Raw genomic sequence first — 17,408 nt, 5'->3', positions numbered from 1 at the left:
AAAATTATTAAAAAAAAAGTCAAAACGTTCATACAATTCCTCGGTTCTGTTAGTTGTATTCGTTGAATTATATTTTACATATTCATCTTTTCAATAAATTTTCATTCTGATGCTAGTTAAACCGGTTAGAATCATTAGCTACGCTTTAAATTTCATTCTTTTAGTTCAATCAGCGGCCGCTTTATGGGTGCACCATGGTAGAATTTCCTTGAGATAATCATAAAACTAAATTAGTGATATTAATTTTAACATAGAAAATGGACACCTCCCCCCAATTCATTAAAATGTTAGCATGAAAGAATATTATACTAAATTTGATTGATAAGAACGTGAAGCTGCATAAAAATTTCATTCCGTAACTTCTTCAGAATTGAACATTTAGTGATTCAAATAATTTTTTTTACTTCATTTAGAGGATTTTATCTTTTATTTTAAAGTATACAATGATAATTCAGAAATTAGATACGGTACCATGATTATAAAGCATACTTTGTATACACCGCTCGTTAAATTAATCGTCTTTCGGAAATCAACTTAAAATGTGATAATTTATTTTATAGAAAACGGCAAGTAAATTTTTCTTTTCTTTTCAAGGCCACCATCGCCAGATATCTACAAAGAAATACCGCCAATTCACTTGACATTTCTGATCTCTTTATTTTCCGTTAGATTATCAAATCTGATCCACCAATAAACATCCAATTATTTTTAGTTTACGAGTACTTTCTCACACCTGTAAGAAGAAAAAAACTACAAACCAGTGCCGAAAAAAGAAAAAATTCGATATTTATGTCGATAAGGTTAATTTCGCCATTAAAGCAGCTCAGGCAGTTAAACAACCACTCACAATGAACAAATATTAATTCAAATCATCAGATTCGTTTCTTCAACAATGCCTTAATCTCTTAAATGCGAAGCCATAAAGAACCCCGACCAATCAAAGCACCCCGTTTTATGCGTCCAATGCACCTACCAGCCAAAGAGCTTGGGTGTGAACTTCAACTCCATAAAGCATCACTTTTAACCTTCAGCCATGGTCAGCGTGTGGCTAAAGACCGCTTTATCAATTCAAAGTGACAATGAAAAAAAATAAAATAATGTCATAAATATAAGCGCTTTCCAGTCGAAGTGTTTTGAAAAAGAAAGAGCCGTAAAAATGCCGAATTCGCCTTTCTTTCCCTCTCTCTCTCTGTGTTATCTTAATTTTTATTTTTATTTCCGAAGTGCACTTTAAAAAAAGATCACTTTCGATGGTTTTGTAAAAATGCAACTCCACCCCTCGTAAAACACGCTAGAACGATGAAAGGAGACGTGAAGTCAAACGGACGGGTTTTTCGAGTTGTCATATAAATATTGCGTTTGTCTCGATCCTTGACAATAAATGATTTTGTGTGAAGACATGAATGCTCACAGCAGGCAGCAGACTCGATGCATGTCGAACTTGAATCTGCATTTGCGCAATGTAATGTCAGACATATATTTCCATTATCTTTCTTTAAGTATCCACTGTCAATTCTTTTCTTTTTTTTTTTTTTTAAATTAATTCAGAGATTGGCAGAAATGCTGAATATTGTTTTTTAATTCTCACGGACTGCTAATTCCGTTATGAAAACATTATTTAACTCCATCATACAGCATATGTTTAATAATATTCAATAAACGAAACTAGCATATTATATTTGAACCCTTTGCATGCCGCCATCCTGGCCTAGGGTTAGCGCGTCTTCCCTGTGTCCGGGCCTTCCAGGTTCGAATCCAGGTTGTTCTTTACTCTGAGTTCTAACTGTAAGGGTGTGAAAGAGCCCCCCCCCCCCCGTAAAGGGGTGCAAGTGAGTGTGTGAGTGCCATCTTCATATGAGCTAAAGTCAGACTTTTGCCTTCGGGATCTTAGGGGTTTTTATCCTCAAAAGCTACTGCACCCTTCTTTCCCCGATCTCTTGGTTTGATTGGAGTTCAATCCAAGGGGGGTAAGTAACAATAACAACCCTTTTAATTCGACTGGTGACTCTCACTCATCATTTAAGACGGTGCATCATTTCAACGTTTTATTTATTTTTCAATTTTAACTGTTAAAAATGCCTACAGAATGATAAAAGTCGTAGATTAATTTTCTGGGGAAATTCAACTTTGAAACATTTATATATATATAGATTTATTTTTTGGAGCAATACACAAACTCTTGTATTAAGTGAATAATTATGCATCGAATTACTTTTTTGAGTGCGAAGGGTAAAAAGCTTCACATTTTGAAAGACCATGGATTTTATACGTAAATTTATTTTCTTGGTCGGCATTGAAAAAAGTGTAATAATACGGCGTTCCTAATTAGTGTTTTGCAATTTTATTACAGTTTTCTACAACTTTTTTAAAAGTCATCAAATTTTTGGAAATTTTACCCACTTATGGAGAAATTAGTTACAATCAAAAATTGCTCGTAAGCTTGGCTTAATATAACAGTACCCCATTTAGAATCAACAAAAAGGCTATTTTGAAACTGTCCGTAAGAATAGAATTATATTTATTGATTTTGGAATTCATAATTATTTTAAATCTAGGTAATATCTCACCTTTCCACCACCCCTTAAAAGTACGTTTTGTTAAACTTTAGTGAAGTTAAATTCCTTAATTATATTTAGGAATTAAAACTGACATTCTTCATAATCAGATTGCAACTATTACCCATTTTACTAAATTATGCATTAACAAAAATTATTTAAAAATTGTAGGATATTTAGAATAAAATGTTAATATATACATAATATTTCATATACTACATGCAATAAAGCTTTAACTTGGCGAGAATAAACAGCGCCAACGATTGTATTTTTCGCCATCTTGGGTTGCTTGATTTTAAAAAGTAATAAAAGCTCACTAATACTTGTTTTTAAGATGTCGAGTTACTACTTTTCTGTAGCTTTTCTGTTACTACTTTTCTGCGTTGAAGTATTATGGCATACAATATATAACTTTTTTTTATTGGCACATACATCTAACATCTCCTTTTTAGTTTTACTTTGAAATTTTACGAACTACTAATGAAAATTAAATGATAGGTATATGTTTGTAAGTGATACTTTTTTGAGATTGTTAATATATTTTTTAATTTTTTACGTTAAAGAAAATGACATAAATAAGTTAAAATAGCAAAATTGTGTACATTTCTAAGAACTTTTCTCCGACCAATATCTACCAAATCAAAATGTAATGTAATTTCATTAAAATTTGCCAAATTCAGAAAATTAAAATATAGCATTTTCGACTAAAAAAAACACTTTTAAAAAATCTGTATTTATAAAACGCATAAAAGAAAAGAGGGTAAATAATGCAGCAAAATTATAATTTCAAAAATATATACTATAAATCCAATTGCGAAACTCGCAGACAAGGACATAGATTAAGAGCCACTGTAGAAACAAACCAACTTCGGTAACTCATCACTTTGTGTTAATCAGAAAAGGAACAAGGCTTTCAGCATACATGTGTTTCACGTGTTCTGTTTCAGCGAATTTAATTCTCCCCATTAGTAAATCGCATTTCCCACTCAATTACAATAATTCAATTTATCAAGCTATCATAGTCTCGTAAAGGCATTGGGCGGACGTATCCACCGGAAAAAAAACCTGTTGCAAAACCTGAAATATACTGCCAATTGCCCAACTAACAACTATGATTACAACTTAAATATCACTTTCTACTGTTTCTAGCAATGAAAATCTTATTACTGTTGAGTTAATAAACGGGGGGAACATCGAGCCTTAAGTAAAACATAAAATTGGCTTGGGGGGGATAGAAATGTGAGATAAAGAAAAAAGAATAAAATCGCGGAAGATATCGAGGTTCTAAATTATACGACTTGGTGCAGTAGCTTTCGGGAGTACCTATATTAAGTTATTAGACTCATATTTATCATGCGTTATTAATTTGAAGTGCTGGCGTTATGTAGTAGAAAACATTACTTATAATTTTTTTTATTTCATTCCCCCCACTTGGCGGTTATGTTTTCTGTTTTAATAGAGAGACATTGCGTGATTGTGGATAATTTTTCATCGAGTCTCCACAGCGCCGTGTCACCTCTTAGGGACTGGATTTTTAGAAGATAGGAAAGGGGAGGAGGGGAAAGAAGGCTCAGTTGCCAGATCCTTTCCTGATTTTTTTTTCTTTTGGTATCCTCAAGGTTAATTCGTGACTGTGCTTAAAGCATCCCGTCGTCATTTTAAAGCAAATTAAATTTGCTTGCTGATTTTTATGTTGAAAATATTTTCGGATCCAGTTGTATGAAAAAGAAATTGTGATAGAACGCCGGTGGCAATCGGGGTGATGTCACTTGCCTTTGAATTTCTTCAAATTGCCTCGAAAGATGTTATTAATTAAGTGAATTTCTCACAAAAAAAAATACCTCATGACAATATTTTTATAACAATTATTCATTAAATGATAATTTGATTAATTTATTATTATTATTTGATAATTCAAAAAAATATTTAAGAATTATTTTTTTATATCAGATCTGAATGTTAATTATCCTTTGCCAGCGTTTCAGTTTTTATCATTAGATAGTAAAAGATAATTTTACATGAGCGTATGAAATCTGTTATTAATGGGAATGCGGTTGATAATTCAATAGTTTTTCTCATCATATTTTGATCAGTGCCAAATTTCCGACAAAGCATTTGCTTAAGACCGCATGACTGAAGAGGGGCCCACAGACAAAGTGGGCCCGCTTTTACAAAATATAAATTATCTTAATTATAAAATTAACAGTATATAAACTAAACATTCATTAGTGTTGACTTCATACACTAAAATATATTTAATCAAGTTCTTACCTTTATCATTATTTTATTTAATTATTACAGCATTTATATGCAACCGAGCATCTGATTGAATAATTGTACTTAGAAATTGCACGATCATGAATAAAAAATAAATTATTATATTACATATGCGCATTTATTAAACTAAAAAATTAATCCAAAATAAACTATTAACGTCTTGAATTAAATTAAAATGTGTTGAAATGGGAAATGAAAGGACACTTCGTTAAAAGTTAATAACTATTTATAATTAATCTCATCATGTACACGGATTAGGGCTACAAAATAATTAAGTCCACCACTGATTTGAATTCAAAAGGAAGCACATGTACTTGAGAAACGGGTATTTTATCAAAAAAGAAAAGAGAGAGAGAGAGAGAGAAAGTTGAAGCATTATCCTAGACTCCTTTTAGAATAAGTGATTTCCAGATTATTTAGATTTCCTACATATACGTCTGTTTGTGTGTGTGTGTGCGCGCGCCACAACAAAGATGTCTTTTCATTAATGGCTGACATTGACAAGTCTAGTGTTTCATTTCTCATGATAGTGTCATATCCCCCCCCAGAAAGCTCACATTTCAAGTTAACTGCTTTCTCAAAATCTAAACTGTTCACTTCTGATAACACAAGTTACACTGCCTAATAACACAAATCGGCAAATGGAAACATCAGAACATAAATTTACTGAAAAGAATTTTCAATGAATATTTCTCACGAACTCACATGTCCTTGCTTGTCCATTTCGTTATTCGTCAGCTTGACTTTCTCGAACGAAACAATCTGTTTCTTGAGCTGTTCTCCTGTAAAAGGAGAGTCCGGGTGCAGGTACAACCTCGAAGGCGAAGGAGGATCAGCTTTTCCAGCCACAAGCCACGACGACCTGTGGTAAGCATACCTGTACCTTTTATTGTCCACAGGCACAATGTCCATGTACACCCAGTACTTTGTGTGCATTTCTGTACCCGAGAAGGAAACCCTCACAGTGGGAAACATCCGCCTGAAAGAAGAATTGTAACATAAATAAATGTGAGAAAATGTATCTAGATACGAATATAATAAATTATATTTTACAGGAAATGATACTCAATGTTTTCATTAAATTGAGAGCTTTTCAATGCTTTTATCAAAAGACATTTTATACTATATTGCATGATATTTTTTTATATCATAGAGTTATTGTTCTGCGTGCTATTATTTCTATATAGTTAAAATAGGTGGGTAAATCTTATAACTAGTCCCTAATCCTATAACTATCCTATAACTTAGGCTTCAAACACTTCATCAATTTTTCTAAAAATTTTTTCCATGTGAAAAATCCATAGATATCCACCTACAAATAAGTCATCTTAGTAAGAAACCCATACTTGAGAGAGATCGCAGATAAAGCCCCCGGTCCTAACATTAAAAAATTGCGCCCATTTCGTTCGAAAATCTATTTTGTCACTTTGCAAATATAGCCAACCAATTTAGAATTCTGTATTCATTGTACACGTATAATTTACAATAACATTTTCTTTCGTTTTGATAACATGTAGTTCATCAAAAGTAGTTAAGATTGTTAGATTAATATTTATATGATGGTGGGAGAACAATTGATTGTCAAAGGCGGCTAGTATACTATTAAATATAATATAATACCATATAAGAAAAGTATTAACATTAATATGGATTTATCACCCTTTTAATGCGAAAACTGCTTAACTCATGCTTCATCGCCACTAATATTATATTATATATATGTTACCGTTAAAGTATATAATGCAGTTATTTCATAGAATACCTAGTTATTCCATGAAATAACTGATCGTGTCCGTTAAAGTGTGTAATATGTTATTAATTTGACACTTTAACTAGTTATTCTATGAAATAACTAGGTATTCTATAAATTAACTAATGAGAGACAGTTAAAGTGTAAAATAAACAATTTTATCTAAAATGAAATTAAACTAATAATAGACAATTAAAATGAAAAAAAGCAATTTATCTAATTTTTGCAGCGTATAAATGATATTTATGGAAACGTACCATAAAATCATTTGTTACAACAAGGATTACTAAAATGACACTTGGAATTACAAAGAACATTATTTCTAAAACAAACAAACAAAAACATAAATGCAGTAGGGATGGAAGGTAAATGTATTTGTCGTGCGAGATATATGATATAGATTATTTTACACTTTAACGGGCTGCAGATCGTTATTCTATGAAATAACTAGTTAAACCATGAAATACAAGAGAGTTTTATACTTTAACGGACACGATCAGTTATTTCATGGAATAACTAGGTATTCTATAAAATAACGGATTTCATACTTTAACGGTAACGTATATATTCCTAGGTCGAAAGTCTAATAGGCTTGAATTTTCATTACTTCATTTTTAATATAAAAATTTCCCTAGTTTTCTATATTTTTAAGGAATTATAATTTAAAACGCGTCGATTTCCAGTGAATGGCATTGATTTCCAAAAGAAAACGTAATAAAATCTTTTGATGATCATTCTTTTAGATATCAATAACCACATCTATTTATTCGCTTTACGAAATAAAAAGAAGGAATAGCATAAAATCATAAAAATCACGTTAAATAATTTTTCTGAAATTTGTCATCTCTGAATAGGAGAGATAAATTTAAACTGTGCTCACATATTTATTTAAGGAAAAACAATCTATATAAATCCACTATCATATCTAGACGCATCAATCAGTTTATTTTTAATAACGATACGTGATCACCTAATCAGCGGTGTCTGTTTCCAGAACAAAGCAGCCGGCACCAAGTACAAAGGGAAAAAATGCCGAAAAATAAATAGATGAAACAATCACCGATAAAAAGCTATATCTAGTAGTGAAAAAACTTAGTAACAAAAGAGCAGGAACCGAAAAAATTTGTCCGCGTGATTCGTTAAAAAAAACCGCACGAATCCAAATCCAGGAGTCAGAGAAAAGCAGCAAACAAAAACATATCACCATCGAAATCAAACAAAAGCAAGAAGGCGCCTGAGAATCACCATTGAACAAACAAGATGGTGAAATAATGGCACGGCTAAGAGGAAAGGAATGAAAAAAAAGCTTCGGAACTCGATACCTACTTAAATTGAGGGAGGCCAATAATCGTTATCACTTAACAACACTGCTGACGCTTCCTTCAATATTGTGGGGACGCGAGACGTAGCGACGCATGCTTGCCCAAACACTGGGATCTTGGCGTCGCCGTGGAACTGATAAAAAGTCCCGAACTGTGTAAACACTCACGTCTGTCTGGATGGCTCTTAAAGTCGCTTTTTAGATGATTGTTCAACGCCAGCGATTAAAAGCCACTAAATAAGAAGTCGAGGAAAGATCCCAGGGGGAATGCTGCCTACCGCTACAACGGAATTCCGGGTTGTCTGTGTGGCCAATCTTCACCAGATCGAATTAGGATTAGAATATTATATATATAAATGGGAAGTGTTTACTATTTAATATATCAGCGCAATAAGATTTCTTAAATTTCTTTTTCAATAATTTAATTAATTAAAAAATTATATCAAATGAATATTTACTTTCTAATTATTTATCTCTTATGACTCTCGCTTTTCCAGTGTATAAGTTTGTGCACAATAGTATTGAGATTAAACACAACCGAAGTCAAATATCCAAATAAATAATATATTGGACACAATAAATGTTCTTAAATTTCTTTATCGTTAATTTAATTAATTAAAAAATTACATCAAATGAAGATTCACTTTGATTGCCGTTATCGAATATAAGCAGTTCACGGTTTTAGACAATGTTCATGATGAGGCCCTTCTTTTAGTAAGTGTTCAATTTAGCCAATTGGTAACGGTCAATTCATATTTTAATGCAGTTTTAACAGTTGTGTTATCTAAAATTATACTTTTATTTTATTGTTTTATAAAATAACACCAGATGAAATATGAAATAAAATGACTTCGGATGTTTTTAAATATCCAAATAACTAAGAGAATACTATGAAATATATAAGAAAATTGACCACTTATATATAATGAAGCGTTATTATCGTCATCATATTTCATAATTCACAGAATATACAAAAAAAAAAAAAAAAATCTTTTAGTAAATAGGAAAAAAATGTGTCGGCAACCCCCCCTCCCTCCCCTCAACTTAGCAGCTGCCTATTATGGCTAATTGAAAATCCGCCACTAATTAGGAATTTTTTTAAAAAAATTGGAAATATGATATCTAGTATGTTATGTAGGAAATAAGTGTTTTTAAGTTTATCAGTTTAATTAAATCACGTCAAATCAAATTATAACAAATTGATTCACGACTCATCTTGATTTTAGTTGTTTTTAGCCATTTTACATAATAGTTTTTAAATATTTTACATCAAGAAATTATCTGAATCAATAATTATTATTTCATTCAAACTTAATAATCAACAGCTTTTCACTGGATATTTTTCAATTATGTCTAACTGATTCTTTGATTTCAGCAAATTTTTTTGTAAATAGTATATGACAGAAATAGTATAGTTAGTGAGAAACGTTAAGAATTTTATTAAAAAGGGGAGCAATCACTTTTTTCTCTCTCTAATGTACTCTTATTACATACTTATAAATGAAATGTTTCTGACAAAAATTTACTGTCAATAGATTTGCATCAAATCTCTTTGAATATTCGCAATAAATACTTATACTTCACTAAAATGACTTTCTTCTCAAAATATGGGAATTAAAATATGGTTAAACCGTGAAATATTTAAATGCAGATAATTTCTTGATATACTTGATCTCAATGTAAAATGTTTAAAAACCGCAATGTAAAATAGTTAAAAACAACTAAAATAAAGATGAATTAAATTATAGTAATTTTAAATCCATTTCTAAAGTTTAAAAGAACATTTTATTTTAGAGAAAGCAGGTGAATATATTTCACTATTTTAACATATATTAAAAATATATATTCAACATTGAAGTGAAATATCTCGTGAAATTCATATCTAACGAAAGCATATCAAACGAAATAGCTTAATAATAATTTGTAAACTCTGGTAAGATATCAATTTATATTCATATCTGAAGCGTTTTTGAGCAAATATCAACTAATTGTATATAATTATTGAAGATATCAGTATTCTTACTAGCTATTAAAAAAAAAGATACGGTTAAAAATAATTAGGCTTCTCAAATTATCGCCAAATAATACGCCAAGTATATTAGCCCATTTAGTCTTCGAGCCACTTCACTGGCGACTACAGCCCATGAATCAGAAAGAGGACGCAAAAATAAGACAATAAAAAAGGACGACTTTTTCCATTTACTTACATTAAAGCTTAGTTATATATCTTTATCTCATTTCAGTGCTTACAGCAGCTCTGATCAAAACAGTTGGGAGCACTAAAACGTGTGAAGTCTCGGCGTCAATTAGAGAGCTGGATAAGATGTCTGCATGTGGTGACCCCTGTTTGGGTCCATCATGGAAGAAAAAGATGGCTTTTTCTTCTTTTCGAGTCCGTTGGCGTACATTAGCGAAATGGTTCTTTTCGAGAACGTATTTGAGGGGAACGATACAAACTTCTCTCAATATGTTTGAAATGCTCAAAAAAAGTAATAGTTGGTGCAATGTCATGATGATAATTTTCTTTCGGTTATAAATTTCTGCATTATCCTAATAAGTTAGAATTTTCCCAAATTTCAAGCTTTTTTTTTTTTTTTACTTTTTCGTATACTTAGTATAAAGAAAGTATCGTTAAAAAATTCGAACTCGAGATTTTGACGAATCTCCCCGAATTCGCAAAACACATTTTTGGAAAATGACCGTCCGTCTGTCTGTGACAAAGATAACTCAAAAATGCTTTGAGCTAATCGGATGGTATACGGCCTTTACACTAAATTTGTTGATTTCTATCAAATTTTGGGAAAAATTTGTTCTGAAGTCTGCCTGTCCAAATACAAATTAATACGATAATTACAAGATGAAGAAAACTAGATACACAAATTTAATATGTATAGTATAGATGCCTATTGAAGTTTGTAGCCAAATCGAACTACGAGTTGACTGTCTGCCCATCTGTACTTTCAGAAACATATAAACCGATAATTGAAAATTACAATGACTTATTTATATCAAATTTGGTAAAGGATTTTGTGACTAGAAGTGCAGTTTTGTGTCAAATGTTTGTTTCAATAGGTTGGAAAAAAACGTGTCTAAAACACAAACTATTAACACGTTTGACAGTGATTAATCGCCAAATAACTCGCCAAGGATGACATGATAGATTCAGTAAAAATGCTAAATGCATGCCAAAAATTAATATTTCATAACTATTGTATGCCAATACCATGTAAGGCGTTATCTGGTATGGCAAGTTTAATAGAAAGTATGCGAGTAAGTTTTGGGAGACAACTACTACTGGTTTAGATTTTAGTCTATAATTTTCTATAAGTCTATAATTGGGATTCTATAATTTAATCTATCATTGGGATTCGAAAAATAATTAAAATTTTGTATGTTTTGAAAAGCAATGAAATTTATGATCGATACTTCTTATTTAAAGAAATTAATGATTGATTATATTTAAAATTATATTTTTATTATATTTTAAAAAGATATAATTTACTAAACTTAATACACGTATACACGATAAGCATTATCACTGAGATAAAATTATGGAATTTTCAGAAAAGTTTTAATATTTTTTTAATTTGATAAAATAGAGATTTACTCAGAAATATATATATATATATATATACAGAATATAGTATACAAAAGAGATCATTCTTTAAATTCTTTTCAGAGGATTAGTATTCATTATAGCAATATACTTATACCATTAAACAAGCATAAATCATCAAGCATACAATGGGAAAGAAGTGTAACGTTTATAACTGGCGCAGATTCAACAAAAAAATTCTTTCAAAAGAATTTTAAGTTCAAAATTCGATTTTAAATGCAAACCCGATTAAATAAAATCGATCAATGCGATTCAAAAATAATCAAATCATCTTTCAATGATGGTATATATTGATAATAAGATATTCGAAAAATGTTAATTTTATAAGAGAATGAGTTACTTAGCAATTAAGCAAAATCAATCATAGGTATGCTGACCCTAAAGATTGCAATTAAAACCATAAATGGCTATACCATTACACACCCCTATCATTAAAAATATCAAATGCATTCGATTGTTCGTGTCCTCATTATCCGAAATTCGGTATTGGAAATCATTTCTAATGAGTATACCTTTAATCTGTATAGACTGAGAAATTGATTTCTGAATTAGATGTCGGGAATTTAAATTTTCATTCCAATTGAACTGTCGATGTTCCTCAGACACTATTCAATCATGAAGAGGGGTTTCGTCCAATTAATCTTCCACCTTTAAAAAGAATGTTTGATTGAAAAAGAAAACGGGAAAAAAACGGCTGGATAGCTAGCTGCTAGGCAAATTAAATTACAAGAATAAAAAGAACCGCGTCTGCAGGGAAAGTGATTTGCGGATATCTTTTGTCGCCAATCCTGTCGCATCTATCAGTTTACAGCTGAATGTGTTTCGTCTGCCTGATTTTCAGGATGTTTTGTCGAAATAAACTTGATTCAACGCATGAATTCCGGCAATGCACACCACTGCACACTCGGTCAATGCCATTTCCTTCGCGGCTACTCTGAGAGAATTTGTTACGAATTTGAGTGAGTGATTACAACCATTTATCGCTTATTTTCAAATAAATAACTCTTTTTAAAACGTACAGCGAAGCATGTAATGATTTATTTCAAATGTAAACTTATGCTGAAATAGGCAGATCACGAGTATTTATCTTCATAGAATGACGCTTATTGCCATCAACTATATCTTCGTTAACTATCCATATGATTTCCTTAAATTATAAATGTTACATTGTTGTTTGCTTTTTCGATGTGCTGTTTTATACTTCTTTTGATGATGCAGTTTTGTATGTTTTTGCTATTTGCGATTGAAATTTATTTTCTTTGACATTCTTTATAAAATTAAATAGGTCTTGTTATAAAATCGTAAACAATATCTAAAAGTTAAACGATTGACTTTCTTGCAAAATGAATATATTTATTATATATACAATTTGTTCAAACTTCATAAGGAACCTAAATTCTTCACTGTATCATCATAAAAAGTTATTTTTTAATTTGATTCTGATTGAAATGGACTAGGTCTTCAGTTTATAATAACATTTTATAATTGTAATTTAATAGATTTTTCTTGTAACTGAAGATGTAAATATGATTATTGCTTGGCTTGGTGTTAATTGGTGCAAAAGCCATGATTGGTTATACTGCGACAAGCATAAAGTTTAACACACATAACATGAGATCCATTCACTTAATTACAAAAGCAAACCAATTGAGAGAAAAAAATGAATAATATATGATAAAGCAATAATGAATGGATATTTCTCTACGTATTGCAAATGTTTACTTAATAAAATATGCTTTGAACAAGAGTTAAATTTGTTTGTGTTTTATGGCACAAAATCTATCTTTAGCCAAGCTGCGCCACATTCGTGAAATTATAATATCTGTATCAATTTACATTAAAATTGAAATATGGAATGTCTACGAAATCCAAATGTCTAAAAGTGTAAAAATGAGAGTCATGAAAAAGCTGAATAATGATTAAAAAGGCTTTGGACATGAACACAGCACACTGTTGATATGATCTATTTTGAATGATGATTCATTTCCCTACCACAACAATAATAGTCAATGATTTATTCTCAGAATATTATAATGAAAGTTAAATTGCAGTGAACTAATTGCAGAACTAAAATAAAATTCCTTCCAGCCATTGAGAAGCTTTTTTTTATTTTGTTGCCAGTCCCCATTTTCCCAGCTTCCATTGTTCCAACGATGAGAGCCCACTGCAGATAGTGCCATGTCCAGAACTCTACTTACCGAATTCCACTATCGTCAGTCGAAATGGCCGACCAAAGTATGCCCGGGCTCTGCGCACGTCGTCCTCCATTTAAAGTGCTTTATTAGCTTCCAAAGTTGTGGACGCCCCCATTATACTGATAACCCGACGGGAAGAGCTATCTGCCCAACCCCTAATGTCCGACCGGGCTCGGTATCGAGAGAGTGGAGCTCTCGGTATCGCGCGAGCTTGGCGCCGAAAAGGTTCCTTTTCTTAACAGTTGCCTGCAGTAGCTGCGTGAGAAAATTTGCTGGTAATTAATCAGCTACTGTGCAGAGAAGGAGAGAGAGAAAAGAAGTGTGGTAATTGTGCGATAAACTTTGTCCTCAAGAGCTTTAATGCCGAAATGTGCATTTACTCGCAAATTGTTTGAAGCTGGCTCGAAGAACGGACAAGGACGCTCTGGGACAAAATTTATATGTTTATTACAAGACTAATTATATATATTCTGTTACGTACGAAAGACACACGTGAAAGTTAGTTTTACCTGAAAATAAAATGTGATCATAAACTCTTATGTTTTATTAATCATTAGAGTATGGGTGATGACTGTTTGCAGTTTCCTTTTCTTGTAGAAATATCATTTAAATAGAATTATTTCTATCCAATGAGTAAAATATAACCAGTCGTTCATAAAAAAATATTAAATTTCGAAATAGATTTTTGAAACAACTCCGTATTAAAACAAAATATGGGGTTGTTTAACATATTGTGTCATGCGGGAAACTTGATGGGCCGCCGAAGAGCAACCCCACATAGCATGAAGGGACAAACTACACTTGATGACATTGGATCCTTGCAAACAATTAAGAATCCTCTAGAGAATACGCATATTGGTACAGAAAATAAACTACATTTTATATTACATATTAAATTCTGAAACATTCATTTAATGTATATTATTCATTTTAGTGTTAACTTGTTACATTAGGAGAGAGCTAAATGCAATAAGATTTGACAAAATGTCCCTATTAAAAGATTTAATGACTAGACTTTTTATGAGTTCTTCGACGCCAAGAGACATCCATTTGAGCCTGGGATCCCGCCATAGTGCACAGGCTTTGATTCATAGATCCTTCTTCATTGCTACACTGACAACTCGGAATTTGTTCAAAGAAACGACTTTGATGCTCAAAAGTTGTTTTAAAAAATTACATGCTACTCTTAATTTCCATGCAATAGATAAACGGCCAATATCGAACCTTTCATTGTAGTTGAAATCAATTCAGAAAAATCCATGATACAAAGATATCTTATTCATTATCCCCTCCACACCCTCATCCCTATTTTTTCAAAGATGTGCTGAATCGTCACTCTCTAGAAATCTGGGCAAATTTAGACACCTCATTATTATTGAAAAAGCGACACTAATTTTAAAATCAGCAAAAATATTGCACAATAATAATAAACATATTTTAAACTGCGATGTCAACTCTGAAATGCTTTTCTTGTTTAATACACAATAAATGCATTACACTAAAGATAAGAAAACTGGGTAGCAGCACTAAGGCACTCTCTGCAACAACGTTAAAAGTGCAGACTTTCGGGGATGGTGCAGCCTTTTCTGTGGCCACTTCAGATGTTTGGCACCAGGCGGGGCCGATACCCGAGTATAACTTTCCTCACTATCTTCTGCAGGAAAAGAATCTGGGGGCACCCGTCGTGGGAGGGCGCGATCTGCGACACGACACCGACTGCCCTTGATAAGGGGGTTTTTGGGGACCAACCTAATAGAGAGGGGTGTGGAACCTCTCCTGTAAAGAGTTTTGTGGTCACGCGCCTGTGTTCTTATGTTGGCGCTGTCACACTTCTGACTGAAGAGGGTCAACATGCCTGCTTTCAAGTGTTGAGGGGCCAGATCTCTGAAAGGGGTTGAAGAGCTCTCATTGTAAGAGAAAAGACTTTTCTGCCACAGGTTTAATGGGCAGATATTTTCGTTGATGGGTAAAATATGGAGTGTATTATGATATTCCTTAAAGGAATATACTTAGTAATATTCTGAAAGGACACGGCGCAATAGATTGCTACTATAAGAATAATGCGAGATTAGAAGATGTATTCTGATGATTAAGTGTGCGCCAAAAGTAGCGTTTCACCAGAAAAAAGCTCATAGTTAAAAAAAAAAAAAAAACAGAATTTAAATAGCTATCAAAGAACTAACTATTTTTTAAAAAAATCTTTCATATGCATGTGCATTAGATTCAAAAGAAGCTAAAGACAAAAAAGCCGGAGCAAACAATAAAGTGGCAGGCATATAAAGAAAAAGTGGAAAAAGTCTAAATAACTCAAGCAGAAGAGCCTACATAATAATTTACAGTAACAGTATCATTAAAACATAATTAGTAAATAATAAAATTTATCATAACTAGACATTTTAAACTTCAAAAACAGAAAAAAAAAGTTTAAAAAATTTAAGCAAAGAGAAAAATATAAATAAATAAATGAAAAAATAAGTAAATAAACAGGAAAAATAACTATATACATTGGCTCAGTCTAAGGTTGACCCATGATTAGGAATAAAAAACTAGCTAAAGAGAGAGAGATTAGAAGATGATTTAACATCTTTCTTTTTCAATAAAATACGATGGGATTATTCTTATTCTTGTTAAAAATGTATATAAATGTATATCATCTTTTTTTTTTTTTTTTTTTTTTTGCGAAGGATATAATTTTTCCTGTTTCTCTGGGGCATTATATTTAACAATATTTAAAAGTGCTTGCTTTTACTGGGCCTTATATTTTTACTCATGAATTTCATAGTTTATATAGCTTGAAACCTTATATTTACGCAGTACCAAAACGATGGGAGTAAATGAATACTAATAGCTAAAAATATCTAATAAATTCTAATACAAAAACAATAAAATTTTAATATAAAGAATATAAATCTAATATTAAAATAATAATTCTAATATAAAAATAATAATTCTAACATTAAAATAATAATTTTAATATAAAATTCCAATAAAATTTTACTAATGAATCTAATAAATTCATTAGTAAAAATTTATCGTTAGTAAAGCTGAAAGTTGTATCTTTCATTCATTTTACTAATAAAGAGATATAAATTAATATAATCTGTTTTTCGAAGAACAGTATAAAAAAAACCCACTAAAGTGTAAGAAAAGTAATCTTTTACAAGAAAAAAAAAATTACCAAAACAAGAACATTCAATTCGGCAAACCGGTTAACAAAGTGTCTCTTAGCAGTAGCAAAACCAAACCCCGAGGCGAGAAATGTAACTAACTCGACGAATTCGGCAATTCATTTTCAAAAGGTCTCATTTTTTTCCCCTTCATTTTCTACCTCTTTCTTTTACATATATACATTAATGGGACGGCAATGGAAAGGATGAGCGATGAAAATTACGTTCCTTGTTTGTTGATCTGGATTTTCAGAGGTGTTGATGATTTTAGTGAAAGATCTACCACTGAGGCATGAAGCATCAACATAATCAATATTCAAAGAGTGTGTTACAAGTTGAATGGAGGAGGTCGTCCTTTGAAAACAAAGTATTCTCTGAAACACTGAAAACAGTAAGAAGATATAGAGCAGCTGGCTATAATCTTACGAACACAGTCAACTAAGCTGAAAATTACCATAATACAATCTTGACATCTGGATTTTCATTTTTTTTTTTTTTTATAAATATGTAATTCTGTTGTGCATCGA

The 17,408-nt window shown here is 31.4% G+C and overlaps 1 protein-coding gene across 2 annotated transcripts in view; it reads right to left on the bottom strand.

Moving 5' to 3' along the window:
- LOC129963557 (T-box transcription factor TBX20-like) overlaps positions 1 to 17,408 on the bottom strand; it is a 90,167-nt gene that overhangs the window by 18,383 nt on the left and 54,376 nt on the right. For both annotated transcript variants that reach the window (XM_056078014.1, XM_056078015.1), the window contains exon 3: positions 5,538 to 5,811. In XM_056078014.1, coding sequence (XP_055933989.1) covers positions 5,538 to 5,811 — 274 coding nt within the window. The remainder of the gene's footprint in view (positions 1 to 5,537; positions 5,812 to 17,408) is intronic.

Source organism: Argiope bruennichi, chromosome 3 (genome assembly GCF_947563725.1).
Source record: "Argiope bruennichi chromosome 3, qqArgBrue1.1, whole genome shotgun sequence".
NCBI lineage: Eukaryota > Metazoa > Arthropoda > Arachnida > Araneae > Araneidae > Argiope > Argiope bruennichi.
The sequence above is the reverse complement of the archived record's forward strand: the minus strand, read 5'-3'. Positions and strand labels throughout refer to the sequence as shown.